The 24,122-nt window shown below is 41.2% G+C and overlaps 1 protein-coding gene across 1 annotated transcript in view; it reads right to left on the bottom strand.

Moving 5' to 3' along the window:
• PPIL2 (peptidylprolyl isomerase like 2) overlaps positions 1-24,122 on the bottom strand; it is a 152,828-nt gene that overhangs the window by 124,613 nt on the left and 4,093 nt on the right. Inside the window, exon 5 of the mRNA XM_019506953.1 lies at positions 22,064-22,115. Coding sequence (XP_019362498.1) covers positions 22,064-22,115 — 52 coding nt within the window. The remainder of the gene's footprint in view (positions 1-22,063; positions 22,116-24,122) is intronic.

A 24,122-nucleotide genomic window follows, 5' to 3' on the forward strand; every position in this document is an offset into this window, starting at 1 on the left:
AGGTCCCTTCCGACCCTAGAAACTATGAAACTATGGCAGTCAGTGACTAGTGGTGTCGCCCAAGGCTCCGTTCTTGGACCTTTACTCTTTAATGTCTTCATAAATGAGCTGGACACTTGTGTCAAAAGTGAATTGGACAAGTTCACTGATGACACCAAACTTTGGGGAAGAGTGTCCACACTTGATAAGCTGGTGATCCAGGCTGACCTCGACAGGCTTGTAAGGTGGGTGGATGAAAACCTGATGGCATTCAATACAGAGAAACACAAGGTGTTCTACCTCAGAAATAAAAACCTGCATCACACCTACAGGCTCAGCAGTGCTACATTCACTAGCACCATGCCTGAAAGAGACTTGGGGGGTCATGATTGACCACAAGACGAATATGAGCCACCAATGTGATACCGCAGCTGGCAAAGCAAATAAAATTGTAGCTTGCATTTACTGATGCATCTCAAGCAAGACCCAGGATGCCACCTTCCCACTGTACTCGGCGTTGGTGAGGCCACAGCTGGAGTACTACATCCAATTCTGGGCTCCACAATTTAGGAAGGACATGGAGAAGCTTGAAAGAGTCCAGAGGACAGCCATGCGCATGATCAGACCGCAAGAGAACAAGCCTTATGAAGAGAGACTGTGAGCTTTGAGACTTCAGCCTGGAGAAGTGTAGGCTCGGGGATGACCTGGTAGCAGCCTTTAAGTACATGAGAGGTGTGCATCAGGATCTGGGGGAACACCTGTTCACCAGAGCATCCCGGGGATGACAAGATCCAATGGTCACAAACTCCTGCAAGACCGTTTTAGGCTGGACATAAGGAAAAACTTCATTACTGTCTGAGCCCCCAAGGCCTGGAATAAGCTTGCCACAGAGGTGATGCAAACACCTACTCTGGACACTTTAAGAAACATTTGGATGCTTATCTTACTGGGATCCTTTGACCTTAGCTGACTTACTGCCCCTTGAGTAGGGGCTAGACCCAATGATCTTATGAGGTCCCTTCTAGCTCCAATGTCTATGAAATCTATAAAATGGGTTTTACAACTAAGAATAAGAATGAAAGTGAAAAATTAGGTTGGCCTATGACAGGGATATCAAACTCTGATCTAGGGCCACTCCACAGACTGGACCACATAGAGTGGATCTGATTGAAATCACTGTCTAAGTCACAGGCCAGGAGGCCTTGATTTAATCAATGATTTCTACAAAAATATGCATTATTGTTGTTTGATATCCTCTATTCATTTAACTTGTTGAAAATGTGCACTTTTAGAGAGATGTAAGCGCTTGACTCTGTGTACACAAACTTGCAGAGACAAGAGGACTGATGGGTAGGTAATGAGGTCTGTATCTCTCATCTCCATGTAGTGCTGTTAGCAAGGACATTCTCTCTAATGACACAAATCCATAGTTTGAGAACTGAAACTAAGCATCACAGAGATGCTTAATGGGATCTTCTGGACTGACCACTGAGTCCCATTGGGTACTCAGTAGGAGTAGAGTGGTTTTCTTTAATCTTTACTTATCTATAGAGGAGTCCCTGGGAAGCCCATAAGATTGGACCTCTAATATAGTCCATGGCCTGTTGTGACCTATTTATAAAACTTTTCTAAAATGGTTACCTAAATATATTGTCTCAAGTAGTATATAATTAGAAGTTATAATCCCTATTCCATAATGACATCTTTAAGCGTTATCAAATCTTAAATTAAAACCATCTTTAAATAGTTTTTTTTTAAAAGCATCTTAACACAAAAAAATACAATTAAATTAAAGAAAATCTGATTTAAATAAAAAAGAAAATCACTGATTTTTATCCACCCTGACACCAGACCCAAAGCCCAACCCTGTGCACCACATGCGGCATGCTCCCCAGACCACCTCTATGTGCTGCATGTAGTATGTGCGGCTAGGGCTGGTGTGCGCTAAATGCAGCGCATGGTACTGGTCTGGGACACAAACAACACCACGGATTGGATCACAGGGCTCTGCAGACCATATCTTTGACACCCACGATTATATTTACCACTGTGTTCCCAATAAGGAGACCCTTAGGCTCTGGCTCTACAAGTTGATCCATGGAGGCAGACCTGTACAAAGTTCTTGTGAAGTCAGTAGGACTTTGGACAAATACAAGTTCCCTCCACTGTGTGACCCCATTGACTTCACAAATGGAAGTTACTCATCATAGCTTCCAAAGAATTGCTCTTATGAGGTGTACAAGTTCGTGCTGGCAACTTCCACTGACTGCAATGAGGTGAGGACACTGAGTACCTTACAAGATCAGCTCTTTGCAAACCTAAAGATTTGCATTGAGAATTATTATTCTCGTTTAACTCAATGTTTTATCTAACTGCCACCTTTTAAAACCCAGGCACATCCAGCCAAGATGATACAATCCAACACAGGTTAGCCATAGGCCTACAACCCAAGGCAGCATGTCCAAAAGACAGAAATAAACATTTAGGTTACAGAATACATCGGTTGCCAGGAAACAACTCTCATGGGTACACTTAATATTATGAGGTCTTAAAACAAAGGCCTTTCAAAAAAAAAAAAAATCTATCAGTTCCTCTTTCAAACTTTTCAGACACTTTTTTAAATGGATGTGAATGGAGAGCTCCACAAGACTTCTGCAGAAGTTGTTGTTCAATTTGCGATGGAGGATAGTGACTTTTAGTGTAACCACATGACAATAAGTCAGTGGGATTTTTATGTCTAATCAAGACTCATGTTCTGGGTTCAGAGAACTACAAGATATGACAGCTGGGCTCATTCTTTTATAGGAGGAATCTTCTCAAATTATTTTAGTCAGCCAGCAGCATTAATTAGCTGCCACAAAGGTAACCATCTGTCTAATTTACCAGGCAAAAGAAACAATGCTAGGCAAGAGTAGCTACTAAGGGAAAGGACAGAAAGGGAATGAAGAGGCTAGGTTGCTAGGCATTCTCTCTGGTCTAGCAGTTGGAGGATACAAATCCAGAATGGCAATTTTTGTTAGGCAGATCTTGGAAAAAACAATCATTATTGCCCATTGTTTGGCTTTGGTAAAGGACATCAAGGGGGACAAGAAGGTTCTCCAGTGAGTAATCTACAGCAGATGCTTTTTTTTCCTGGGAAGGGAAAGAGAGAATAAGGAAGTAGACACTGCAGAGCTGTCAAAGTAAACAGATTTGTTCATCCTAAAAAGCTTATTAGCACAAAACAGTATCTACAAACACGCACAAAATTGAGCAATCCAAATGTTAAGTTTAAGGAAATGTGAAGTCTACTCCCCTCTTGAAACTGAAAACATCAGTGAAGATTAAGAAATGCCTCAAAAAGATGCAATCCTCCCACATCCCCAAAGAGGGGAGAAGATTAATTTTGAACACAACAAGGCGCTGCATCTGAACTCGAAGTAGTACCCAGAGACGAAGACTAGCCATGACTTAGGATCCAAGTTGCTGTACCAAGATAGCAATTTGTGCGGTATGTTAGTTTATTTCTTGTGAGTGTTAATTAACTACAGAAATGGTAGCACATTATTATGTTAATCCAGGTGTGCACAGAAGTAGTGGCAAGACCTTGGATGTTTATTCAGTATCCAAGGAAACGGTATAGTGCTACAAATGAATTATTTATTCCTTATTAGAAGCTGCTTCTGATGCAAAAATATGGAACAATACCTTTTATTAATACACATTCACCAGTATGTCTCAATTTGCAATATGTAAACTAAAGGATGGGCTTTGTTCAACAAATGCAATTACATGGGCTATACAATATTGTAAAAAGAAAAAAGAAAAACTGAGATTCCAGCTAAACTGAGATTCCAGTTATGCATTAAATTTGAAGAACTCAGTTAAAAGAAAATTTTGGTTGTTGATCAAACACCCAAAAGAAGGGAAATGTCAAAATGAATCTGTCTGTGAAAACTTATTTTGGTTCCCTTGCAGTATTAAGCAGTTTTTAAGGATACTGTCATGTACTATTTTTTCACAGGACTCTTCCCTCTAGTGGACAGAATGGACAGTGCTCATTTAACCATCAACTCTTTGTTTCTCTCTCTTTGAACAATGTGTAGTCCCATGGTGCAAATCAGACCTCAGGATCTCAAGTGTCTTGTGCTGGGTGCCAGGCAAATAGTGCCAACCCATGAAAAGTCTGGTTTTAGCAACTTGCCAGCATCACAGAGAATCTCTCTGGGTGCAAAGAAAGTGGTTCTTCTAAGCATGTTAAACCGCCTTCTCTTCATGCCAACTCCTGGCTGATTCACTCTACACCCTTTTCCCCAGCTAATTCTAATTCTTCCCCTGTAAGCCAATACTTCATCAGATCTATCTTCCACCCACTTACGTCCCTTCCCTGCCCCAATGGTTCTCAATCTCAGTCTCCCAGTACTGTCTCCTTATTTCTCCCTCCCTATTACCATCCCTACCTCCCATAGCCTACCTCTTTCTTTCCAGCTTTAACCAGAACCACTCCCAACCCCAGGTTCTTTGTACCCATTTCCCCCAACACTCAGGATCCTGTTCTCGCTGTATTCAAATCAGACACTTCCTCCTCCAAGCCACCACATCCACTGGTGAAAGGAAAATGAAAACAGAGAAGTTTCTCTATGCTCTCAGTTCAGGTGAACAGTCTAGAGCACCCTACAGCTCCAACTGCAGGGAAAGTCCTACACAGTCTCTGCCCAATGCAGAGAGAAATATTTGGGAATTTAACTAAAAAACAGGAACATGAGACTAAAATAGGCTTCCCAGACTATTAAGTCCAGTTTCCTGCATTTCCAAGCAACTGTGTGTGCAAAAGGGTCTACAAGAACACCTACTTGCTCCAGTCCCTTTTGCATACCACAGCCACAAAGCACCCTACTTAAAAATTCAGGTTGTGCCACAGGTAAAGAACAGGGGAAATGAGGATACTACTACTGCCTTGATCAATGGCAGGAAATCTAGCAGGTTCACCTGCCACGTCACCAATGAGGATGCATACACTAATTTTTAAGAGCTAGATGCAACTTTTGCTTTTGCTTTTTGCACAAAGGCAAAAGATGCATCTTGACACTCCCTCCCTGCTGAAAATGTTAGCTTCCTGATTTAAAGCATGGTGATGCAGGGAATTTTCAAAGAAAAAGTCATCTTTTTAAATTTGGGCAAAAGAATATATTTTCCCCAACCTTGTTTCTGGAAACAAGTGAACTGTTTTGGTTGCAATTTTTCAGTAATATTCACTTAGCCTGAGGCAGATATTTGGCATGGAACATTTCAACTTGAAGGAGGTTAAAGTTTGTCAAAGTTGCGAGCAAATGAAAGGAAGGTCTTAAAATGGGATGCAACGGGCTACCTTAATGGGAAGGGTTACGAGACCTAACTATGATATGTGTGTGTCTGTGTAGGCGTGCACGTGCACACGCGCACACACACACAGAGGTTCAGACAGATGCATCTAAGGATGTAAGCATCAACTTGAACTCACACATAAAGGTCTGTTAACCACTGTGAAAAAGAACGTATTTCAGTCTTCCACAAAACAAAGATTAGTATTTTCCCCAAAGGCACGTGCAATACACAGGATTTCCTCTGACACTTGATGTAAACATTGCTTAAGTAGTCAGCCAGTCCCCAAAATGAAAAATACAGATCAAGGAAGTAACCTTGGCATTTCAGCCAAGGCCTCTCTAAGCAGCTCTGCACTTTCCTCTGGTCACAGTGGCTTTGCAAGAGTGCACCCTGCTGTTTCAGTCTTGAAGCCACTTTCTATTACTCATGGCAAAAGTTACATATGTACAACCTGTTGAAGGGGAGGGAGACAGACTGCTGTAAAAGAAAAGGCTTCCTAGCAAAGGCTGGGGTTTTAAAGTGGACAAAATGGCAGCTCCTCCTATTGACTCTTTAAAAAGTCAATCAAGGTATCTCCTTTTCCCTTTTATGCATTCATCATCGGGCCAAGCAAACCCCTAAACTTAAAAAACCCCTGGGCCCTGTTCTGCGATCCTTATTTATATCAGTTAGCTTTCATGAAGATAAATATCTTGCACTGCCTACTATGGAACTTGTTGCCTTAGAAAGTTGGTAGAATCATGGATCCAGAAAAAATTAAGTCCTGGATGAAGAAGTCCAGTATTTCCAGCATGTTGTATTTATTTTTAAAGACTGTGTTACCAAACAACATTTGCTTTCACTCTGGAACCTGCCATGTAATGTTATGATTGTTTTCTTCCCCTATTTTTTATTTTACATGAAAACTGGAATGCCATTAACATGGTTTAATCTGCTCCTGTTTATTACCTACTGAAAGCCAAAGTCTTCATATGGCACAATTTGCAGCAGTGGAAATTATCATTATGCCACACAGAATTTAGTCTCCAGGGAAATAGCAACAAGTATGAATTAATTTAAAATGGAGGAGGATGCCCAGTTTCATGCATTTCTCATTAGTAACATAGTACCTTCCTTGGTTATCTAAACCTCCTTAGAAAGCACCTGTTTAATAGCAGTTAGGATAAGTGAAGCACTTACAAGTTACTGAATCAAGCTTAAGAGATACAGTATTGTAGTAAATTTTGAGAGAGAACAGTATACAATGTCAATAATTACAAATTAAAATACTATATCAAATTTAAGAGAAGAGTACTGTAGTAAAGGTTGAAAAGAGAATAATTTGTTTTATATAATACCAACAGTTAGAAGTTCGTTTAAAAAAAAAAGACAAAGGATTTGGATAATTGAGGATATACTGTAAAACATGACAAAACTTAAGTGCAGAATGCACAGCACAAGGAGAAAACTATTTTTTTTAAGAGTACATCCCTTCCCTCTTCTCTCAAAGATCACCATTAATTCCCAGTAACTCTTCAGTGAAGGGAAGAAAAAGAAAAGCTTATTTTAAAAAGCCATTCAGTCTGGTTGGAATTATGAATTCAATGCAAAAATCTATATGCAAAGCTAAGAGAATGCAGGCTTGGAGCTGATATTTGCCAGGGAGAAATAAACATGTATTCTCTTCGGGACACTTTTGCATGCTGGTACTGGAAAGCAGAATTACTGAAGACACATAATATCAGATGTCAAACAATGACGATTCAGCTCTCTGTTCAACTATCTCTTTGCTTTGAGGCACATTTCAACAGAGCCAGCCAAGGCTACTTTTGGCCATGGCCTACTTTCTAGCAAGCGGCAACAAGCCCCACGGCAGAGAATTCTCTCATCTATCAGCTGACATTTATTCCTCCTGAGATGTGGAAGGGCAGCCTCTTTTATTGATAACAAAGTGGGGGTTATTAAGGGTTATTAAGCCATGTACATTAGCGGGGCACTGTGGCAGCTTTCAGATGAAGCACACCAACTCTTTAAAATTAAATCGCTCTTTCATCAATGCATGTGTCTTATGAAGATATGACCTATAATCCCTGCATGTCAACTAGTTACACTCTCTGAATCCCTTCAGTCTGTGTCAATATATTTTCACTCCCATGTTAAACGACTTTTCACTAATGAGGTTTTGACCCTGTTGGATACACAACAGTGTAAAAGACAATCAAAGTGGATTTGTCTGATTCTTTAACCTCACACAGACAGCACTGGTGGGTGGGAGTGAGAGTTCTGTTTATTAAATGCAGACTTAATTGAGTTAATGCTAAAAATGTTGGTAAGATAGCAATCAGAACTCTATCCAACAGCCAATGGTACAACTGAACCATAATTTAGAGTAATGGCATCCAGTATAAACATTTCTATAAATGTTTATGACTGTAGAATCAACACAAGGTCAGAAGCATCAAACCCTGAATTGGCCATTTATAGGAAGGTTCTACAGAAGTCCTTGAGTGCAGTGGCTAAGGCACAGTGTTGAAGAGGTTTTGGCCCTACTACAGGCCAAAACTAGTCAACATGAAGTATAGGAGATAAAAGATAAAGCAGGTACAAGCATAAAAGCTTACAGTTGTATATTACCTACCCACTAATTAATTTAACAACACTTTGTGCATTTTTCATTATATTCCCAGATTCTTTTAGAGATTGGGCCTGCTGTTCTTAGTGTCCAACTTTAAACTTCAAGAAGCTACCACAATGATTCTCTAGTCACTGAACATTCAGGAAAAATGTGGCTTGACTGCTCTAATTTCATCTGCATAGCTGAAGGCATACCTTTATATATTTACCAATAATGAAGCATGCACCACCGATGCCCCTAGAACCTGAAAGTACGTAACAAGTCCCAGGGTGGATTTGATTTAAATCAAATCAATTTAAAATCATGATCTAAATCACTGGCCAGGAATCCTTGATTTAATCATTGATTTCTACAAAAAAAATGCATTTTTGTTGACTGATATCCTTTATTCATTTAACTTCTTGAAACTCTGCACTTTTAGAGAGATGTAAGGGCTTGACTCTGTCTACACAAACTCGCAGAGAGGCAAGAGGACTGATGGGTAGGTAATCAGGTCTGTTATCTTTCATCTCCATATAGTGCTGTTAACAAGGACATTATCTCTAGAGACACAAATCCACAATTTGAGAACTGAAACTAAGCATCACAGAGATGCTTAATGGGATCTTCTAGACTGAGTCCCATTGGGTAGAGTGGTTTTCCTTAATCTTTACTAATCTAAAGCGGAGCCTCTGGGAAACCCATAAGATTGGGCCTATACAGGCAGTCCTTGGACTTATGACACAACTGGTTCCTAAAAACCACGTCTTAAGTAGAAACGTTGCAACTCAGAACCAATTTTCTCATAAGAAACAATGCTACAAAAGGGGGATTCATTCCTGAACCAAGGCCCGATACTCTATTTTCACTAAAAATAACCCAGAATTTTGTACTCGATCAGTTATAGATGAGTAATATAGCTACGTTAATGTATTTATATTGTAAATAGCAATCATATCAACTTGGAAGGACTTCTTTGAGGTGACTTTGCTGGACTTTTTAAAAGGTTTTTGGCTGGAGTCTTCTCAGGAGTCTTTGCTGCAGGTTCTTCTGGAGCCTTGTCTGCTTTCTCAAAGAAAGTGTCCAAGGAAGTTTGGACAGATGTTCTCCAGGGAGATGGGTGACACAGCGAACTTGTTCGCTGGCATGGTGTCACATCGGATCAAGTGTTTTAAAGTCAAAACTGATGTCAGAAAGTTGAAACAAGGTGTCAATTTAGAAACGTTGTAAGTGTGAAACAATGTAAGTTGAGGACTGCCTGTAATATAGTCCATGGCCTGTTGATACGTAGTTATAAAACTTTTCTAAAAAGGTTACACAAATATATCGTCTCAAATCGTACATTATTAGAAGCTATAATCCCTATTTCATGATGATATCTTTGAATTTTAACCTATCTTAAATAAAAACTCTTTATATGGGTTTATTTTTATAAAAATGTCTTAACAAAAAAAATAAATAAATAAATCTGATTTAAATAAAAAAAACATTCATTTTTTAACGTTAAAAAAGTCATTGATTTTTATCCACCCTGACAAGTCCACAAAACAGGGATACCGTGGGAAATGGCAGCATTAAAGTTAACCATAGCTAAGGCCCATTAGTGTGCTCCAAACCTAGAGGCAAGGGGGTAGCCCACTCAAGCCATCCTTTCTCTGCCAAAACCGCCAGAATGACTGCCAGATGTAGTAGCATCTATCATGTGCAAAAATGTCTGCTAAGAGTTAAACTGATGCTTTCAATTTGTTTCCACAAGAAACATAGTGTTTAGTTGGCACTGGCTTTTACTGGCTAAATCTACAGACCCAGATTGCAAGTCTGCAAGTGAAAGTTGCCATTGTACTTTACTCACTCCCAGGCCGTTAAGTCCCCAGTACTGAATATTTAAGCTGACACTATATCCTCTCCAAATTCCTGCCCTTAGGATTACACAGCTCATAATAAGCACAGCTCACAACCTAGTAACAGTAGTGCCCTCTCAAAGAGAATATTAAAAGAAACTACTGCAAAGCAGATGCACACAGTTTAGTGTAAGACACTGGTTTTCAACCTATGGTCCACGGACCCCCGAGGGTCCACAAAAGATGACTATGATCAATCAAAAGTATGTGAGTACCCACACTTACAATTCAGAGGGGTCCCCACACTTCCGTTCAAAATTTCTAAAGGGGTCTGCACCTCCATTCCAATTTTTTTTTAGGAGTCCGCAAATGAAAAAAGGTTGAAAACCACTGGTGTAAGAGATCAGACCTAAATTTGATTCAATATTGACCCAGACACCAAATAATTCCAAACCCTTTATGATAGATAAAGAACAGTATTGAAAAGCCAAAGCCTCCACCTGTAGCCTAACTTGGACAAGCAAAGTCTGTAGGAAACTTCCTACTACATCTCATTTAAGCACAGGTCGATCCATGGAGAAACGGGGGGGGGGGCATTGGTGCACTTGTACCCCCTTTGATTTCAGCTGCACACAAAGCTTAGGACCAACTGCCTGGCAGTGCCAGCAGCATTTTTAGTCAGGCAGTACAGTGCTGAGGGAGTCATGGATCTCCATAATCTACGTGATCCCTTCAAAACTCTTCATTCCACAGGTGTTAATGATCCTCTCTTCTTTCAGTGGTCCTGATGTTCCACCAATCAGGCTGTCCTTTCTTCTGCAATTCTGCTGTCAGCTGCTTCTGGTAATTAAGCTCCTATTTCACAGCCCTACAAATTGTTTTCAACTCATTCCAGTTAAGTTATACTTGTTTTTGCTTCAGTCTTAAACTGAATAATACAGCCCTAAGTTTCCCGGCATTTTAGGAAAGCTTCTAGTTCATTTTTAACTGGAGAAAAATACATGCTGCTTTATATGTTATGATGCACCTCACCATCCACACTCCCCTCTTCAAAATTCCACATCTGCCCATGGATTTAAGGCTGAAGCATTTAAGAGCTGCCAATTTTTCATGTGTCACAAACAAGAAAATACATCCACGTGTACCCTTCTACCAAAACAAGGAAGGGAAAAAAAAAAAAGAGAAAGAAACCATCTGTTCAGTTTTCAGTATCTCAGTGCAAGTATTTATTTGTTCCAAGGGAAATAATGCACTTCCACCTGGGTCCAGAGTTGGTCTACTGGATAGCAAAACTGCCAGTCACTCCCTAGATGCGCTGCATAAAGTACAAAGGAGGCACAGGCAGTTGGTCAGTGTCTTACTGGGCTAGATGCATGTCCAAATCCTCCGTTCATTGGAAAATACCTGAAATAGTAAGATTAAACCAAACACACCTTCGTGGATCCCTGCCCTCAGCGTTTTGTTCCCAGAAGTCAAAAGGAACCAGAGATGACCCTTTAGATCAGCTAAACTTCAGCAAACCATTAGTATCACTACATGAGATACAAAATACTCATTAATGAAAATTAAGAGTTGGGAGGAAGGAAATATCAAAACTTTCCTCACTAGCCTGAGTAACTGAGTGATCTCATCACTGTCACTCACATCCACTACCCACTCCCTGCTTTATTTAAGTTGCTTCCTTACCAGCTAGGGCATACTGACTTCAGATCATTCCCCTGTGTAGGAACTGTCTGAACATGTTTCTGTGGGGCCCTTTGGAAAGGTATGAACAAGTAAAAATTAATAAAATATTAACACTAGTGTTTGTCTACCTAGAAGGGTGATCATTTGATACAACTGTTACTAGAACAGTAAAGAAGGGTCTGCTAAAAGACAAGGACAAGCACTTTCATGTTAACAGTGACCTGCAAAGATTTACATCTATTCCTGCAACTGCAACAAAACTTTCTAAAAGCCCAGCAGATAGCCAGGGAAGGTATTCATTACACAAGTTCAACATTTGTAAGTCATGTACATTTTTTTCCTTTTAAACAGAGAACAGCATTTGAGGCAAATTCAGAAGTGCTTCTGTTCAAAAAGCAATGACACAGTTTAAATGCAGAATTTTATTCAGCATCTTCTTTAAATCTTTGTTTAGCAACTTTAACAGGCAGCAAAACTAATATTATCACAAATACTCATAAACATACAACACTCTAAAGCTATAGCCTGTCCTGTCTCTTATTCTGTGTTTGCACTGCACTCTGCACAATGAGGACTCACCTTGGAACTTCCCAATAGCACCAGAACCCAAATAACTAATGGTAAATTGATAATCCTTACTCTTGAGATTTTTTTTTTAAATGCAGAAATTTATTTCAGGGTAGATTTTTAAGCAATACCTGCTGGCTCCCTTTTGACCAACAAAAATCTCAAAGCATTTTATAACAGAGTCCAGTTCAACTCTACTGGTATCGTACCTACTATGAAAAAACTCAGACCCAGCTGAGCACATCTACTGGCTTCTGAAAACAACAAAAGGGTTAGTGATTGAAAAAAAGCAAATAGGAGTTTGACAATCAGGTTCTTGCAGGTTGTTGGCCCTGGTGAATGATTTGGAACATTTTCTTTGCTCTTTGGCTATTATATAGCCAAATATGAGAGAGATGCCTCATGTGAGGTATTTCCAGTAGAAACAGAGAAGTATTAATGCCATTGTATTAGACATCTCTGTGTACAATTCTGATCACCCATGGTAAAGAAAGATGAATTTGAACTAAAACAGTTTGAGAAATAGAAGAAACAGACTGCTGGGATGACCACAAAAATGAAGAAATATAATGAGAAACTAATCATGAGAGCATGGCTTCTCCAGCCTATCAAAACAAAGACTAAAAGGGCCTTATATATCAGGAGGACAAATGCCAATGAGGGAGAAGAGCTATTCAAACTAACAGGCAATAGTGACAAAAGGATAAATAGGCCTGTGCCTAAAATGCCCATGAACAGTTTTCCGCTGGCAACTGGAATAAGGTTTCTAACCATTCTGCAAGTCAGATTCCAGATCACTCTCCCAATGGGAGAAGTAGGGGCAACAATAACCTAACCAGTTTAAGATGGAGCTTGATTGGGTTATGGAAAGGAATTATACAGGTGACTGAGCTGGAGACTGGATTCATTGATCTAGGAAGTCCTGCACCCTTTTCATTCCTTTTTTTCTGAGATACGTGAAGTTTTATCTATGACATTTTTAACATCTAAACTGGCTCACTTTGTAATAGCTTTGCCTAATACAACTTCCTTAGAAAGGTTACTATTCCACACTTTATAACAAGCTATTATTCTTCATTCCAAAGCCTTACAAAACTACATCTGGGTTCAGAAAATCCTTCAGTAAAACTAACAGTTCAAAAAGTACTTTGTTCCAAGCACAAAACATCCACACAATCACCAGACAAACACAACTGGGCAAGTTTAATACAGAAAAGATACACATAGCCTAGTCTCTACACCTGCAGCATACTTCAAGACTTCTGAAGTCATAAGAAACACTATCCTTGCCAACATAAATCCTAACTGTTGAAAAGCGTCCATCAGATGAGACTTGAATTGCTCATTAACCCCCTGGCTAAGCTCCAGGCAGACAGGACCTGAATTTACCACCAGACAAAAGCGATGATCCATTTTCATGCACTCAAGGATAAAATGTGCCGTTTGAACCAGAGGTTTCTTATCTCCCACAGGCTCCCAGAGGTCATTACAGATTAACTAGATTTCAGGCCCTGTACTTCACCACTGCTGGAGATCCCACTGGATCTCTCATAATATTTTATATTAAGACCGAAAGAAAAATAAGGCCCCACCAAGAAGGCCTTGAGTCCCACAGTTTAAGAACAATATTACATTGTAATAGGTTGTAGAAGTCTTGTCAGAGAAGGAGGAACTCTGCTGTACTAGATACAGCACATACACATATGAATGTGTACATGCACACTGTGAAGACTGTGTCTGCCTCAACAAGCTCTCAGTTTAAATACTCAGATATCCAGCCTTCCTACACACCCATGCCCACTAGCTCTGTCATAACAACTGCATAAAAAAAGAAAAAAATAACCTTTAACCACAGATCCTTGTCTAATGGTGCTTACAAAGAATGAGTTTGTTGCACCTTCCAGGACAATAATAATTTCTCCATTATACTGTATACTCAAAATTATAGTTCTAATACTTGTTCTAGAGCTCTTGCCTGCAAATAATTAAGAGCTGTTACTACTCATTATCTACAGACACATCTGGAGCAATGTAATTAAAATGTCAATTTGCAGCAAATTACTACACTATTCACAAAGACTAAGATAAAAAACCATAATCACTCTTCATCTGGCCGGCAAGGTTCACATTAAACTTCAGCTTGTACATTCAGGCAAGAGATCCATTTCATTCATCCCATCAAAAAAGTCTCAATGTGTCTTTAATTCTATGGTTTTTATTATGATCTCGGTTTAATTGTCTAGCACCTGCTGAGTTTAAAGTTAGATCTCAAGGTGGCCCAAGCACCCACCCATTGTAGGCCATTTCAGAAAGGCTTGGTTGAGCCGAGTATGCAAACAGAAAGCTAACTTCTGACAAATTGGAAAGCCTTGACCCTAAGTTTTTCTGACCGTCTTGTGGGTGTTCCTTCAATATATGAACTCATGCTTTTACCATGCAACAGCTTCTTTTGCATAATAATGGAAAATGAATAAGAAGGACTCTAGCCCTCCTGGTCTCTTCAGTCCATGTCTCAGTTGTTTATGGTAATTTCTTCACTTGTAAAAACTTTTCCTTTCTTTTTCTCTGTTCTCAAGAAAAACACATTTAAAGCAAAATAAAACAAACCCTCACACCTAGATGTTTAAAGAAATTTCACATTTGCTCTAATGTCTGCATCATTTTTCAGCAGGATCTCCCTTGGTTCAGCAGCCAAAGAGTTTAAAAAAAGAAAAAAGAAAAAATTGTTGCAGAAGTTTTGGAATATTTCCCCCACCCAAGTGCAATGATACACTTGGAGATCATGAAGTCATTTTTTAATATTGTGTTTCTATTAATGTGACAAACATCACCCACACTTAGACCAACTGTTAATTTCTATGGGACTAACTGAATTTCAGCTGCTTGAGCAAAGTAGAAACAAAACATGTTTCCCAATAAGCAGAATTTACAAAACACGCAACAATACCTATCTCCATAAGGTCATAGTTTTACTGCTGAAGGACTACAACATGAATAACTTGATTTATTTGGGGGGAAGGGTTGAAAAATGTATACGAATGAATTCAGCTGAAACATTTGTGGTTTTTAATTAAGGCTAAAAAATATTATTTATTAAAATCCCTTCTTGTTGATTTCAGCAGAAATTCTTACTAGCTTGAAAGCAATAGATAACCATGAAGAAATGAACAGCAGATTCTTTTAGAAATGATTTTTATCCTATTCATGTGCAAATAACTAGCATCTACGAATGAGAGTGCTAAATGTAACAGAGCTCAGCCGGCTTCGGCCACTCCAGGAATGCACCTCCCAATTTAACTGCTCAGCCAAGCATCACATTACTGTGGGTATGCTGCTCAGCATTTCTTTCACACAACTGATTAAAAAGGGACACTGTGTCAAGGCTCACAGACTTAAAACTAGACTCACCAGCAATACTTTATCTGAGAGATACTAATCGTTCAATGTCTCTGAGGCCTCATTCTTTGAGATAAGGGAGGGTTGAGATTTGGCCCTGCAGTTTGGAGATCACTGTTCTGTAGTCCCTGCTGTGCCTTGCTTAAATCAGGGACTCATACCTGTCTCTGATGTCCCAGATGAGTTCTGCCTCTAGCTTTTACCAGAAAAATCACCCTTGACCCAAGAACTCTTTCCTAACATATTTTCTGTTGGAACTACTATACTTCCTCAAAACATTTTGGTTTCTACAACCTGATATTTCCAGAAAGAAAGACCTGGGCAATACACTGCATTGCACATCCACCACAACCACACAACTATCGAAGACCCTCAGGATGACAAATGCTCCTTCAAACTCAAGGAACAAAGTATTAGTCAAAAAGTCACATCAATTATAATTTGCTCAGAGACGAAGGGCTACAATGTTTGTATCGTTTGTATCAGTTTGGAAATATATATAGTTAAAACTGTATGAAAAATTCAGTTTGTACCAACCCCTAAAAAAGAGATACCAGAGATAAACTTATTTTCAGGTGTTTAACAAAAAGCTAGATGTTCCCAGTTAGACCTCCCCACACTTTACAGAAATTCAAGTTTCTGACAGCTCTGTGCAATGCAGTTATATTAGTTTCCCCTCAGAGAAGTGGAAATAATGAAGCACAGAGAACTTATTTGGGAGATGAGGAAGGCAAGCAACTTGCCAAAGGTCATACAGTAAGTCTCCAAGCAAAGCTGAGGTCCAGTCACAATAATGTGTATTTCCCACAAAAGGTCAAATTATGGGTGAAATGGAAAAGTTGGAGATCAATATTGGAAAAACTCCCAGCTTTTCTCCTTTGCTTTGTAATACGGTTGGGTATTTGACCACTCAAAAAAATACCAGGTCAACTACCTGGTCAAATATTGTCAAATAATGGTTAAATATTTTAAGCATAATTTTATTAGAACGGTGAAGAGAGAGAGGTTAGCTACTTATATTAGTTACAAAACAGAGTTAGTTAACTGTTATTGTGGACAAGTGAAAATAATTCTAAAAAAACAGTTATAAAAATGTATTACAAAGTTAGGTAAGTAAAATGTGAATGGTATGCAAGACTGAAGTTTTTCTTTGCCTTGGCTTTTACCTTGAAACTCCAGTGTCACCCCAAACAGTTAAAAATTAAAAAAAAAAAACTAAACAAAAGTAAAACACATATAGCAACTATAAAAAAAACTCAAGTCTTCAAAAATGCAGCTACTTAGGTAGCCAAGCCAAGCCTCCAAGCAGAGATTTGGAGATGCCTGAAGTCACAGCAGATAGCCAGTTGACTATGCTGCGGACTCTGGTTTTTCCCTCAGAAAAAAAAGTAGTTCCTGCAGCCCCACGTGGCTTAATAGGGGGAAAGGGAAAGGAGGCAAGAACTCAGATGACAGGAGCAGGGCAAGGGGTACCTGATCCTAAATGGAGTGTGTGTATGGGTGCATTTGCACTTTGACTCCTGCAGGTCTGAGGACCAAGAAGCCTTCACTCTGGCCTGCCCTTGCCAATAGGTAGACACGCTGGCTGCTGACAGAAGTGGGGAAAAACAAAACTGCTATTAGATAAGTGCCAAAAAACCCTGCTGAAACATTTGATCTATACAGATGCTAGGCAAGCCAGGTGAAATAAATGCAGTTCCACTTCTGGACATGTGCAGCACTCGGTGCAGGAGGCACCAAGCTGAAAGTAAAGCGCCGTTTTTCCCCCCCGTGTCTGTCAGCAGCCTATGATGCAATAAAAAGGTAGGCCACCATTTACAAAAGGAAATTCTTGGCTTCATGGAATATTTGAAATTTCTGACTGGTCAATTGATACTAACGGTATTTGACCAATCCTACTTTGCAATTGTGCCAGGTTAATTCATCTCATTTTTAAGATATTCCTCCAAGTCAGAATTGTCTCCCTTGAAATTCCTTTGTCTATATGCACAGTACTGCTTTCATGGAGATCCATCATCTGTTCATGTTTGACATACCATCAGACCAGACATGATCTGCCCAACTCCATTACTTAAAAATAAGTATTTATGAACCCAGCTGGTTGCCTTGTGTGGACACGCTGTCCAGCACTGTCATAATTTAGTTATGTAAAACATCCTGGCAAGCTCACAACTCTCTGCAAGCCTGGAAAGATGAGTGCTGTTCTTAGTAAAGGAATGAAATGACTATGGCTTCCCCAGGTCCCTTTAATTGGATATGACTTCAGTGGAGATACTGCTTGAGGCAGTGTCCAGGCAAAGCAGGCAAGGAAGCTAGCAACACCCGACAGGCTATGGCTTCGCCTAAGGAGATGATTTATCTATTCCAAAATTATCACCAGTTACATGCTTTGGGTCAAAACACCCAAGTGAAGGGATATGGAGCTACTTCCTAGAGCAGCTCACAGGCAAGCACTGTGGAAGCCACAAAAGTCAACTATGATTTGTTTCTTCTGTGCACACTCTGGTGTCCGCATTGCATCTCCAGGGGATGCTCAAACAAGCAATTAGGAAATGAAGAAGTGCAGAGAAGGCTCATCAGGCAAAGTGCTTTATTATACATAGGTACGAATAACTAACTCTAACCATGGCATAGTCAGAAGTTCCTGCAGAAGAGGAAGAAGGCCTTTGGCTTAGTCTGGGGTAGAAGAATGAGGGTCAGTTCCCTGCTCCACCACGTGAAGTATACAGTGGTGGTCAAGTCACTGAAGCCCCTTTTTCCCCCATCTGTAAAATGTACATAACATCACTGGGCTGCTTCCCAGGGGTGTTGTGAGGCTCCATACACTAATGCTTGCAAGGCTCTCCCATGCAGTGTGATAAGATAAACTGCTAGATAGAATTAGTACCTTTTATTAACACTACGTATGCAAAGCTACTGGCCAGCACCTCTGGAATGATTAGCTTGTTGCAAGCCATAACAATGGGAGGGTAAGTGATAAAAGATTTCAGCACCACTGAAGGGTAACTGATTCAGAGTTCTCGCATCATTTTCTCACTGCATCAGAGAGCAAGTCCGTACAGAAATGTTGGCATTTAGATTACAAAACCAGCAGTGCAGTTAATTTGACCTAATATTTTTTTTAAACAAACCTGGAGATTCACTTAAGAAACAAACTCACTGGAGAAAAATCTTTATGCTCTTTTTCTCATTGATGAAGGCAGGAGGAACAAAACATACCAAAACAATGCAGGATTAGAGAGAAGGCACTAGCATTATGATCACTACAGTTCCTGGGCTGCACAAACTCAAGTGTTTATTTTCCAACTCATACTTGTCCCCTGCCTCACACAAAACCCAGGTCTCCCACATTTGTTTCAATTCCATTCCTTATCCCATCAGTCCCAGGGGCTGGGCTCATCTCTCTCTTCTGTTGATTGTGCTGTCAGATGGTAAAAGTGTCTTCCCTTCTGTCTGCAGTCTGGATATGTCACACCTTCTCCTTTTGGAGGGAGGTGTTTGCCTGATGAGGCCAACCTCTGAATGAAGGGGGGGAAAATGGTGGGTTACCCAAACAGGCTACGACTGAAGATGGAAACAACTGCTGAGGAGAGTCAGGAGGGTGTGGAATTGTAAACCCAAGTCAGTAGGTATCCACTATCCAGGAACCTGAGTCAAGGGTCACAGGCAGCTCTCAAAGCCAGACTACATTCAAGTGCTCTTAGGGTTCATTGTGAATGTTCCGCATGGATCTCTCTTGCTCCCTAAAGCTGTTTCCATGACCTAAAAAAAACACAACACGGGTCTGCTCCTGAGAGACAAGAAGCCTGCATGTTAACTGCATGTTTGCTGTAGCAAGTGCTAAGAAGGGTGTTCCCAACAGACTTCAGTCAATGCAACAAGGATTATATGAATTAACCTAGTAAGGTGGAACAGCCTTGTTACAGTTCTATTTTATGCTTTACTCAAAGACACAAATTGCCATGTTTACTCTTTGTATGCTGCATCTCAGAGAAACCTCTGCTCTTTTGTTACTACAATAAGGGACAAGCGGTATATTACTGTATTATTTTCTCCTGCTTTGTGTTTGTAAAAAGCACTTCTCAACACATCATCACCGTACAAGATGTTAAATAAATAGGTGATTTAACGATAATGACAGGCTACAAAAGCACAGTCAGGCCCTACACAAGTCTCCAAACCCTATTCACTGCAGCCTGTAGTAGCAAGGGGCAGATGGACCAGACAACTATCATCCCTCATTCACTTCTGAGCAACACATATTGCTCTTAGTGCCACAGAAAGAGATTTGATTATTCCCCCAGAAGGTTTGCTATTAGTCTCAAAAGAAGAAATTTAAGAGAACCTGCACATGTTCAGAGTTTGGAATTCTGTATATGTCATTAGCAGGGGTGCACCGATAGAGATATTTGGGGCCAATAGCAACAGCTGATTTTTAATGAGGCATATTAGCTGATACAGATCTGACTTCCAATACCAGTCTGGCAGCTTGGAGAACTGCATACAGCTGGTAAGTCTGGCGTGGTGGAATGGGAAGGGAAAAGGGAAGAGCAGATCAAGGCCTCCACAGTGAGGGAGGAGCGGAGCTGGGGCTGCAGCAAGCGCTGCCCAGCCAGGGACGGAGCCGTGGCTCATCTGTGGGGCGCAGGGGGGCCAGCTCCCACTGCCACATGCCACTCGTGCAAGAGCCACTGCTCCTGCCGCTTGTCCAGGATGGCATGGGCGGTGGGGGTGTGCCCCCAGATCTGCACGGGGCCGGGGCTGCACCATGCTCTTCCCAGCGGGATGGGGCTGGAATTGGGGTGGGCAGTGGCGGTGCTGGAACAAGGGTGATCAGAGACTGCAGCCACCCCAAAATTCGCCGTAGCCCACCCATTCCCCCCAGCCCCAGCACCGCCGCCATCCATCCCAAGTCCAACCTGCCCTGTCAAGAAGAGTTTGGCGCAGCCCTGGCCCCATGCAGATCTGGGGGAACCCCTCCCCCACGCCCTCCCAGACGAGCAGCAGAAGCCGCCTGATGAGTAGGTGAGATGAACTGCTGAACCAGTGGCTCCCGCATAAATGGCGTGCAGCAGTGGGAGTCACTGCCCCCCAGACGAGCCAGGGCACCATCCCCTACCAGCTGGGCAGTGCTTGTCCCAGCCCCTGTCCCTGCCCCAGCTCCACTCCTCCCCCCACCACAGAAGCCTTGATCTGCACCCCCCACACATACCCCTTCCCTTTTCCCTCCCCCCATCCCCTTCTACTACACCAGATTTACCAGCTGCATGCAGTTCTCCAAGCTGCCGGACAGTGCTCCTCACTGCCTACAAGCCGCACTGTGGCTGCGTGCGTGCACGGGCCATTTATCAGCCAAAACAGGTCAATTTCCGATACAGACAATTTTCTTTATGTCAGTGCCGATCTGATATCGGACTGATTTATCAGTGCACCTCTAATCGTTAGCTTCTCTTATCTGCCTCTGGAAAAGTCCTTAATCAGAGATGGTACTGGAGACAGTGGAAAAGCAATTTCTCACCACAGCACCACCTGGAAACAATCTAACAAGTCTGTGAGATGACTGCCACCTGGAGCTGAAAGAAGTAACTGCATTTACTTCTAGGTACCTACTTCAAGGCACCTAGGAAAAGAAATTCAATGGATAGTATAATTAAAGGAAGTCGGGATAAGTAGGCCTAAAGTCTGACCTTATATCTACTTAAGTCTTATTCTTTACATCTTATTCCTCAAATACTTCTAAAAAATTTCAGCAAAGAATCAGTGACAGCATATTAACAACTGACAATCATGCTTCATATTTTTATAGTGCTTTACTATTTCAAAGCACTGCACAAACATTCTGAAACAGCTCTACAATAATAAATAAGCATTCTTGTAGTGTACAGGAAAAATTGAATACACAGACTGCAGCTTCATGCTTTGGTCTGCAGTGGCTTTATTATAAAAGACTACATTTGAAACATTACAGAAGATAACTTGGCTATTTTTTTAGCAGGGCTTTTCAGTGTTATCAGCACAGGTTAACATCACCCACAAATCCACTCAGCATAAAAATACTGCTGCTGGTCTCATCACAGATATTCAGAGGATGCCCAGGCTGACATTTGTTCTGTTCCTTGTTCTGTATAAGAAACATTCTAATACAACTAGAGCCTTCCGTGAAACCCTAAGTTTCTCAGACTAACCAGGCTCTGAGGACATAACTGGTGGTAGAACGGGGTCAGTTTATTCACCTACATAGGTTTCAAGTGCAGCACAGAAATGAGACAAGAATTTAGCCTAAGAGTTCAAGTTCCGAGGAAACCTGACATAAATGAATATCCTTCTGTCAGACACCCCTGCCTGTGCTCTCTTATGCTTCTAGATGCATACAAAATCAGACAGTGGCTGTTTTCCAAGCTGTAAGTGATTAGAAATATGATCACATTCTGGACACAAACTTTCATATCAGAAAGACTTGAACTTTTGGTTACAAAACATACTTTCCGATAACTCTACTTTAGTTTCAGCCAACTTGCCCCAAATATCAGTTTAAAATAAACCACGGGAAATTTCATTCATGGAACTAAGACGTATTGAAATGCATCTCTTCAAGTCAAGCAAGAGTTAAGAATAAAGATAGCTGACATGTTATTTTAATACAACTGCTATTACTCACCTCTCCTGAGATTGGATTGGTCCCATATTTCTTTATCCAAGGAACAATACTTCTGCAAGATGAGGGGATAAAGCAGTAAGTAACACACACACAATTAGAAATCTGTGCTCTCTATCAACTGGAAACTTTATCCTCTCTCCAACTGTCATTAAAAGCCCTACTGCACAGTAAGAGAGGGGCTTTTTGAGCACTGATTTTGTACTGCATCTTGCAAAGTGTCATGAGTGCACCCACTCTTCCTATAACAAAAATAAAAGAAGGGACCAGCATACATTACACACCATACAAAAATTGAATTTTCTACTGCCAAACAAGCAGAGCTGTTATATACCTCAAGAGACTTTTCTCAATACTATTTAAGGATGGCTTGTGCTGGTATAGAACCTGTGTATGAACGATGCCCTTTTTAAAATAAGGGACAAAGATGTTTCTTTACATGCTAATTTTGCATTTCCTTGTTTCTTATTGCAATTTAAAAGCAATGACTATACTCCTCCAGAACAGAAATGAAATGTTCAGTGACCAAATATCAGAAAGGGAACAAACACATTTTTAGTATTTTTAAGAATCAGTCTTCCAGCACACACAACATACTAAGATACAATGGAGCTTCTGCATGCTGAAAATCCCACGTATTAAGGGTCTCCTAATCCTTCCACATGCATGTTCCCATACCATATTCCTAGACTAGTAGTCCATAACCGACCCAGGAATTGCAAAAACTATATAGCATCATGAAACCACCTGCAGCAACGGAGGTCTCTGACAGACATGGGGAAAAAAAAGGTGCTTTATTTTCAGCTTGGTACATCCCCACACCAAGTGCTGCACATGCCCAGAAGAGGATTGAGGAGAAGTGGGCATGCTAGAAGAGCGGGACAGGCCACAACTAGATCTGGACAGGTTACAGTGGTGGGCAGATGAGAGTAGGATGGGTTTCAATACTGACAAGTGCAAGGTATTGCACCTGGGGAGGAAAAACCAGCAGCATACCGACAGGCTAGGGAACTCCCTTCTTGCCAACACAGAGGCAGAAAAGGATCTTGGAGTCGCGATTGATTCCAAGATGAACATGGGCTGCCAATGTGGGGATGCGGTCAGGAAGGCTAACCGCACCTTGTCATGCATCCACAGATGCATCACGAGCAGGTGCAAGGAGGTGATCCTCCCCCTCTATGCAACATTGGTCAGGCCGCAGTTGGAGTACTGCATCCAGTTTTGGGTGCCTCAATTCAGGAGGAATGTGGACAACATGGAGAGGGTCCAGGGAGGGCCACTTGCATAATCAGGGGTCAGCAGGGCAGACCCTACGAGGAGAGGCTATGGGACCTGAACCTGTTCACCCTCCACAAGAGAAGGCTAAGAGGGGATCTGGTGGCCGTCTATAAACTTGCCAAGGGGGACCAGCAGGCAACGAGAGAGTCCCTGCTCCCCCAAGCTCTACTGGGAGTAACAAGGAATAACAGCCCTAAGTTAACTGACAGTAGATTCAAGCTAGACATCAGGAGGCGCTACTTCACAGTCAGGGTGGCTAGGAGCTGGAACCAACTTCCACGGGAAGTGGTACTCACTCCTACCCTGGCATTTTCAAAAGGAGGTTAGACAATCACCTAGCATTCTTTCCTGCCCATGGCAGGGGGTCAGACTTGATGATCTACTTAGGTCCCTTCCAACCATGAAACATCAGTTTGACCTCGCTCGCCCAGCATCTATATAGATCAGATGCTTCAGTGGTACTTTTTGGTGTTTTTATCTAATAACTGATTCAATCACCTATTAGATAAAAGCACCAAAAAGCCCTGCTGAAGCATACACACTATATAGACACTGGGGAGCCAGGTCAAACTGACACAGTTCCTCTTCCAGTAAAGCTCTGTTTTTCCACACACACACGTTAGGACCCAGGCAGCATACTGCTCCAGCTTAAAAACACCAAGCATAAGACCAGTAGTAGTCTACCACACAGGTCTGCAACAGAAATAAAGCTATATGAGGAGAGAGAGGCATTGGTTAGGATCCAAGCACTGAGTTGGGGGGGGGGGGGGGGGGGGGGGGGGAA

Source organism: Gavialis gangeticus, unplaced genomic scaffold (genome assembly GCF_001723915.1).
Source record: "Gavialis gangeticus isolate Ggan-Ray unplaced genomic scaffold, GavGan_comp1, whole genome shotgun sequence".
Taxonomy (NCBI): domain Eukaryota; kingdom Metazoa; phylum Chordata; order Crocodylia; family Gavialidae; genus Gavialis; species Gavialis gangeticus.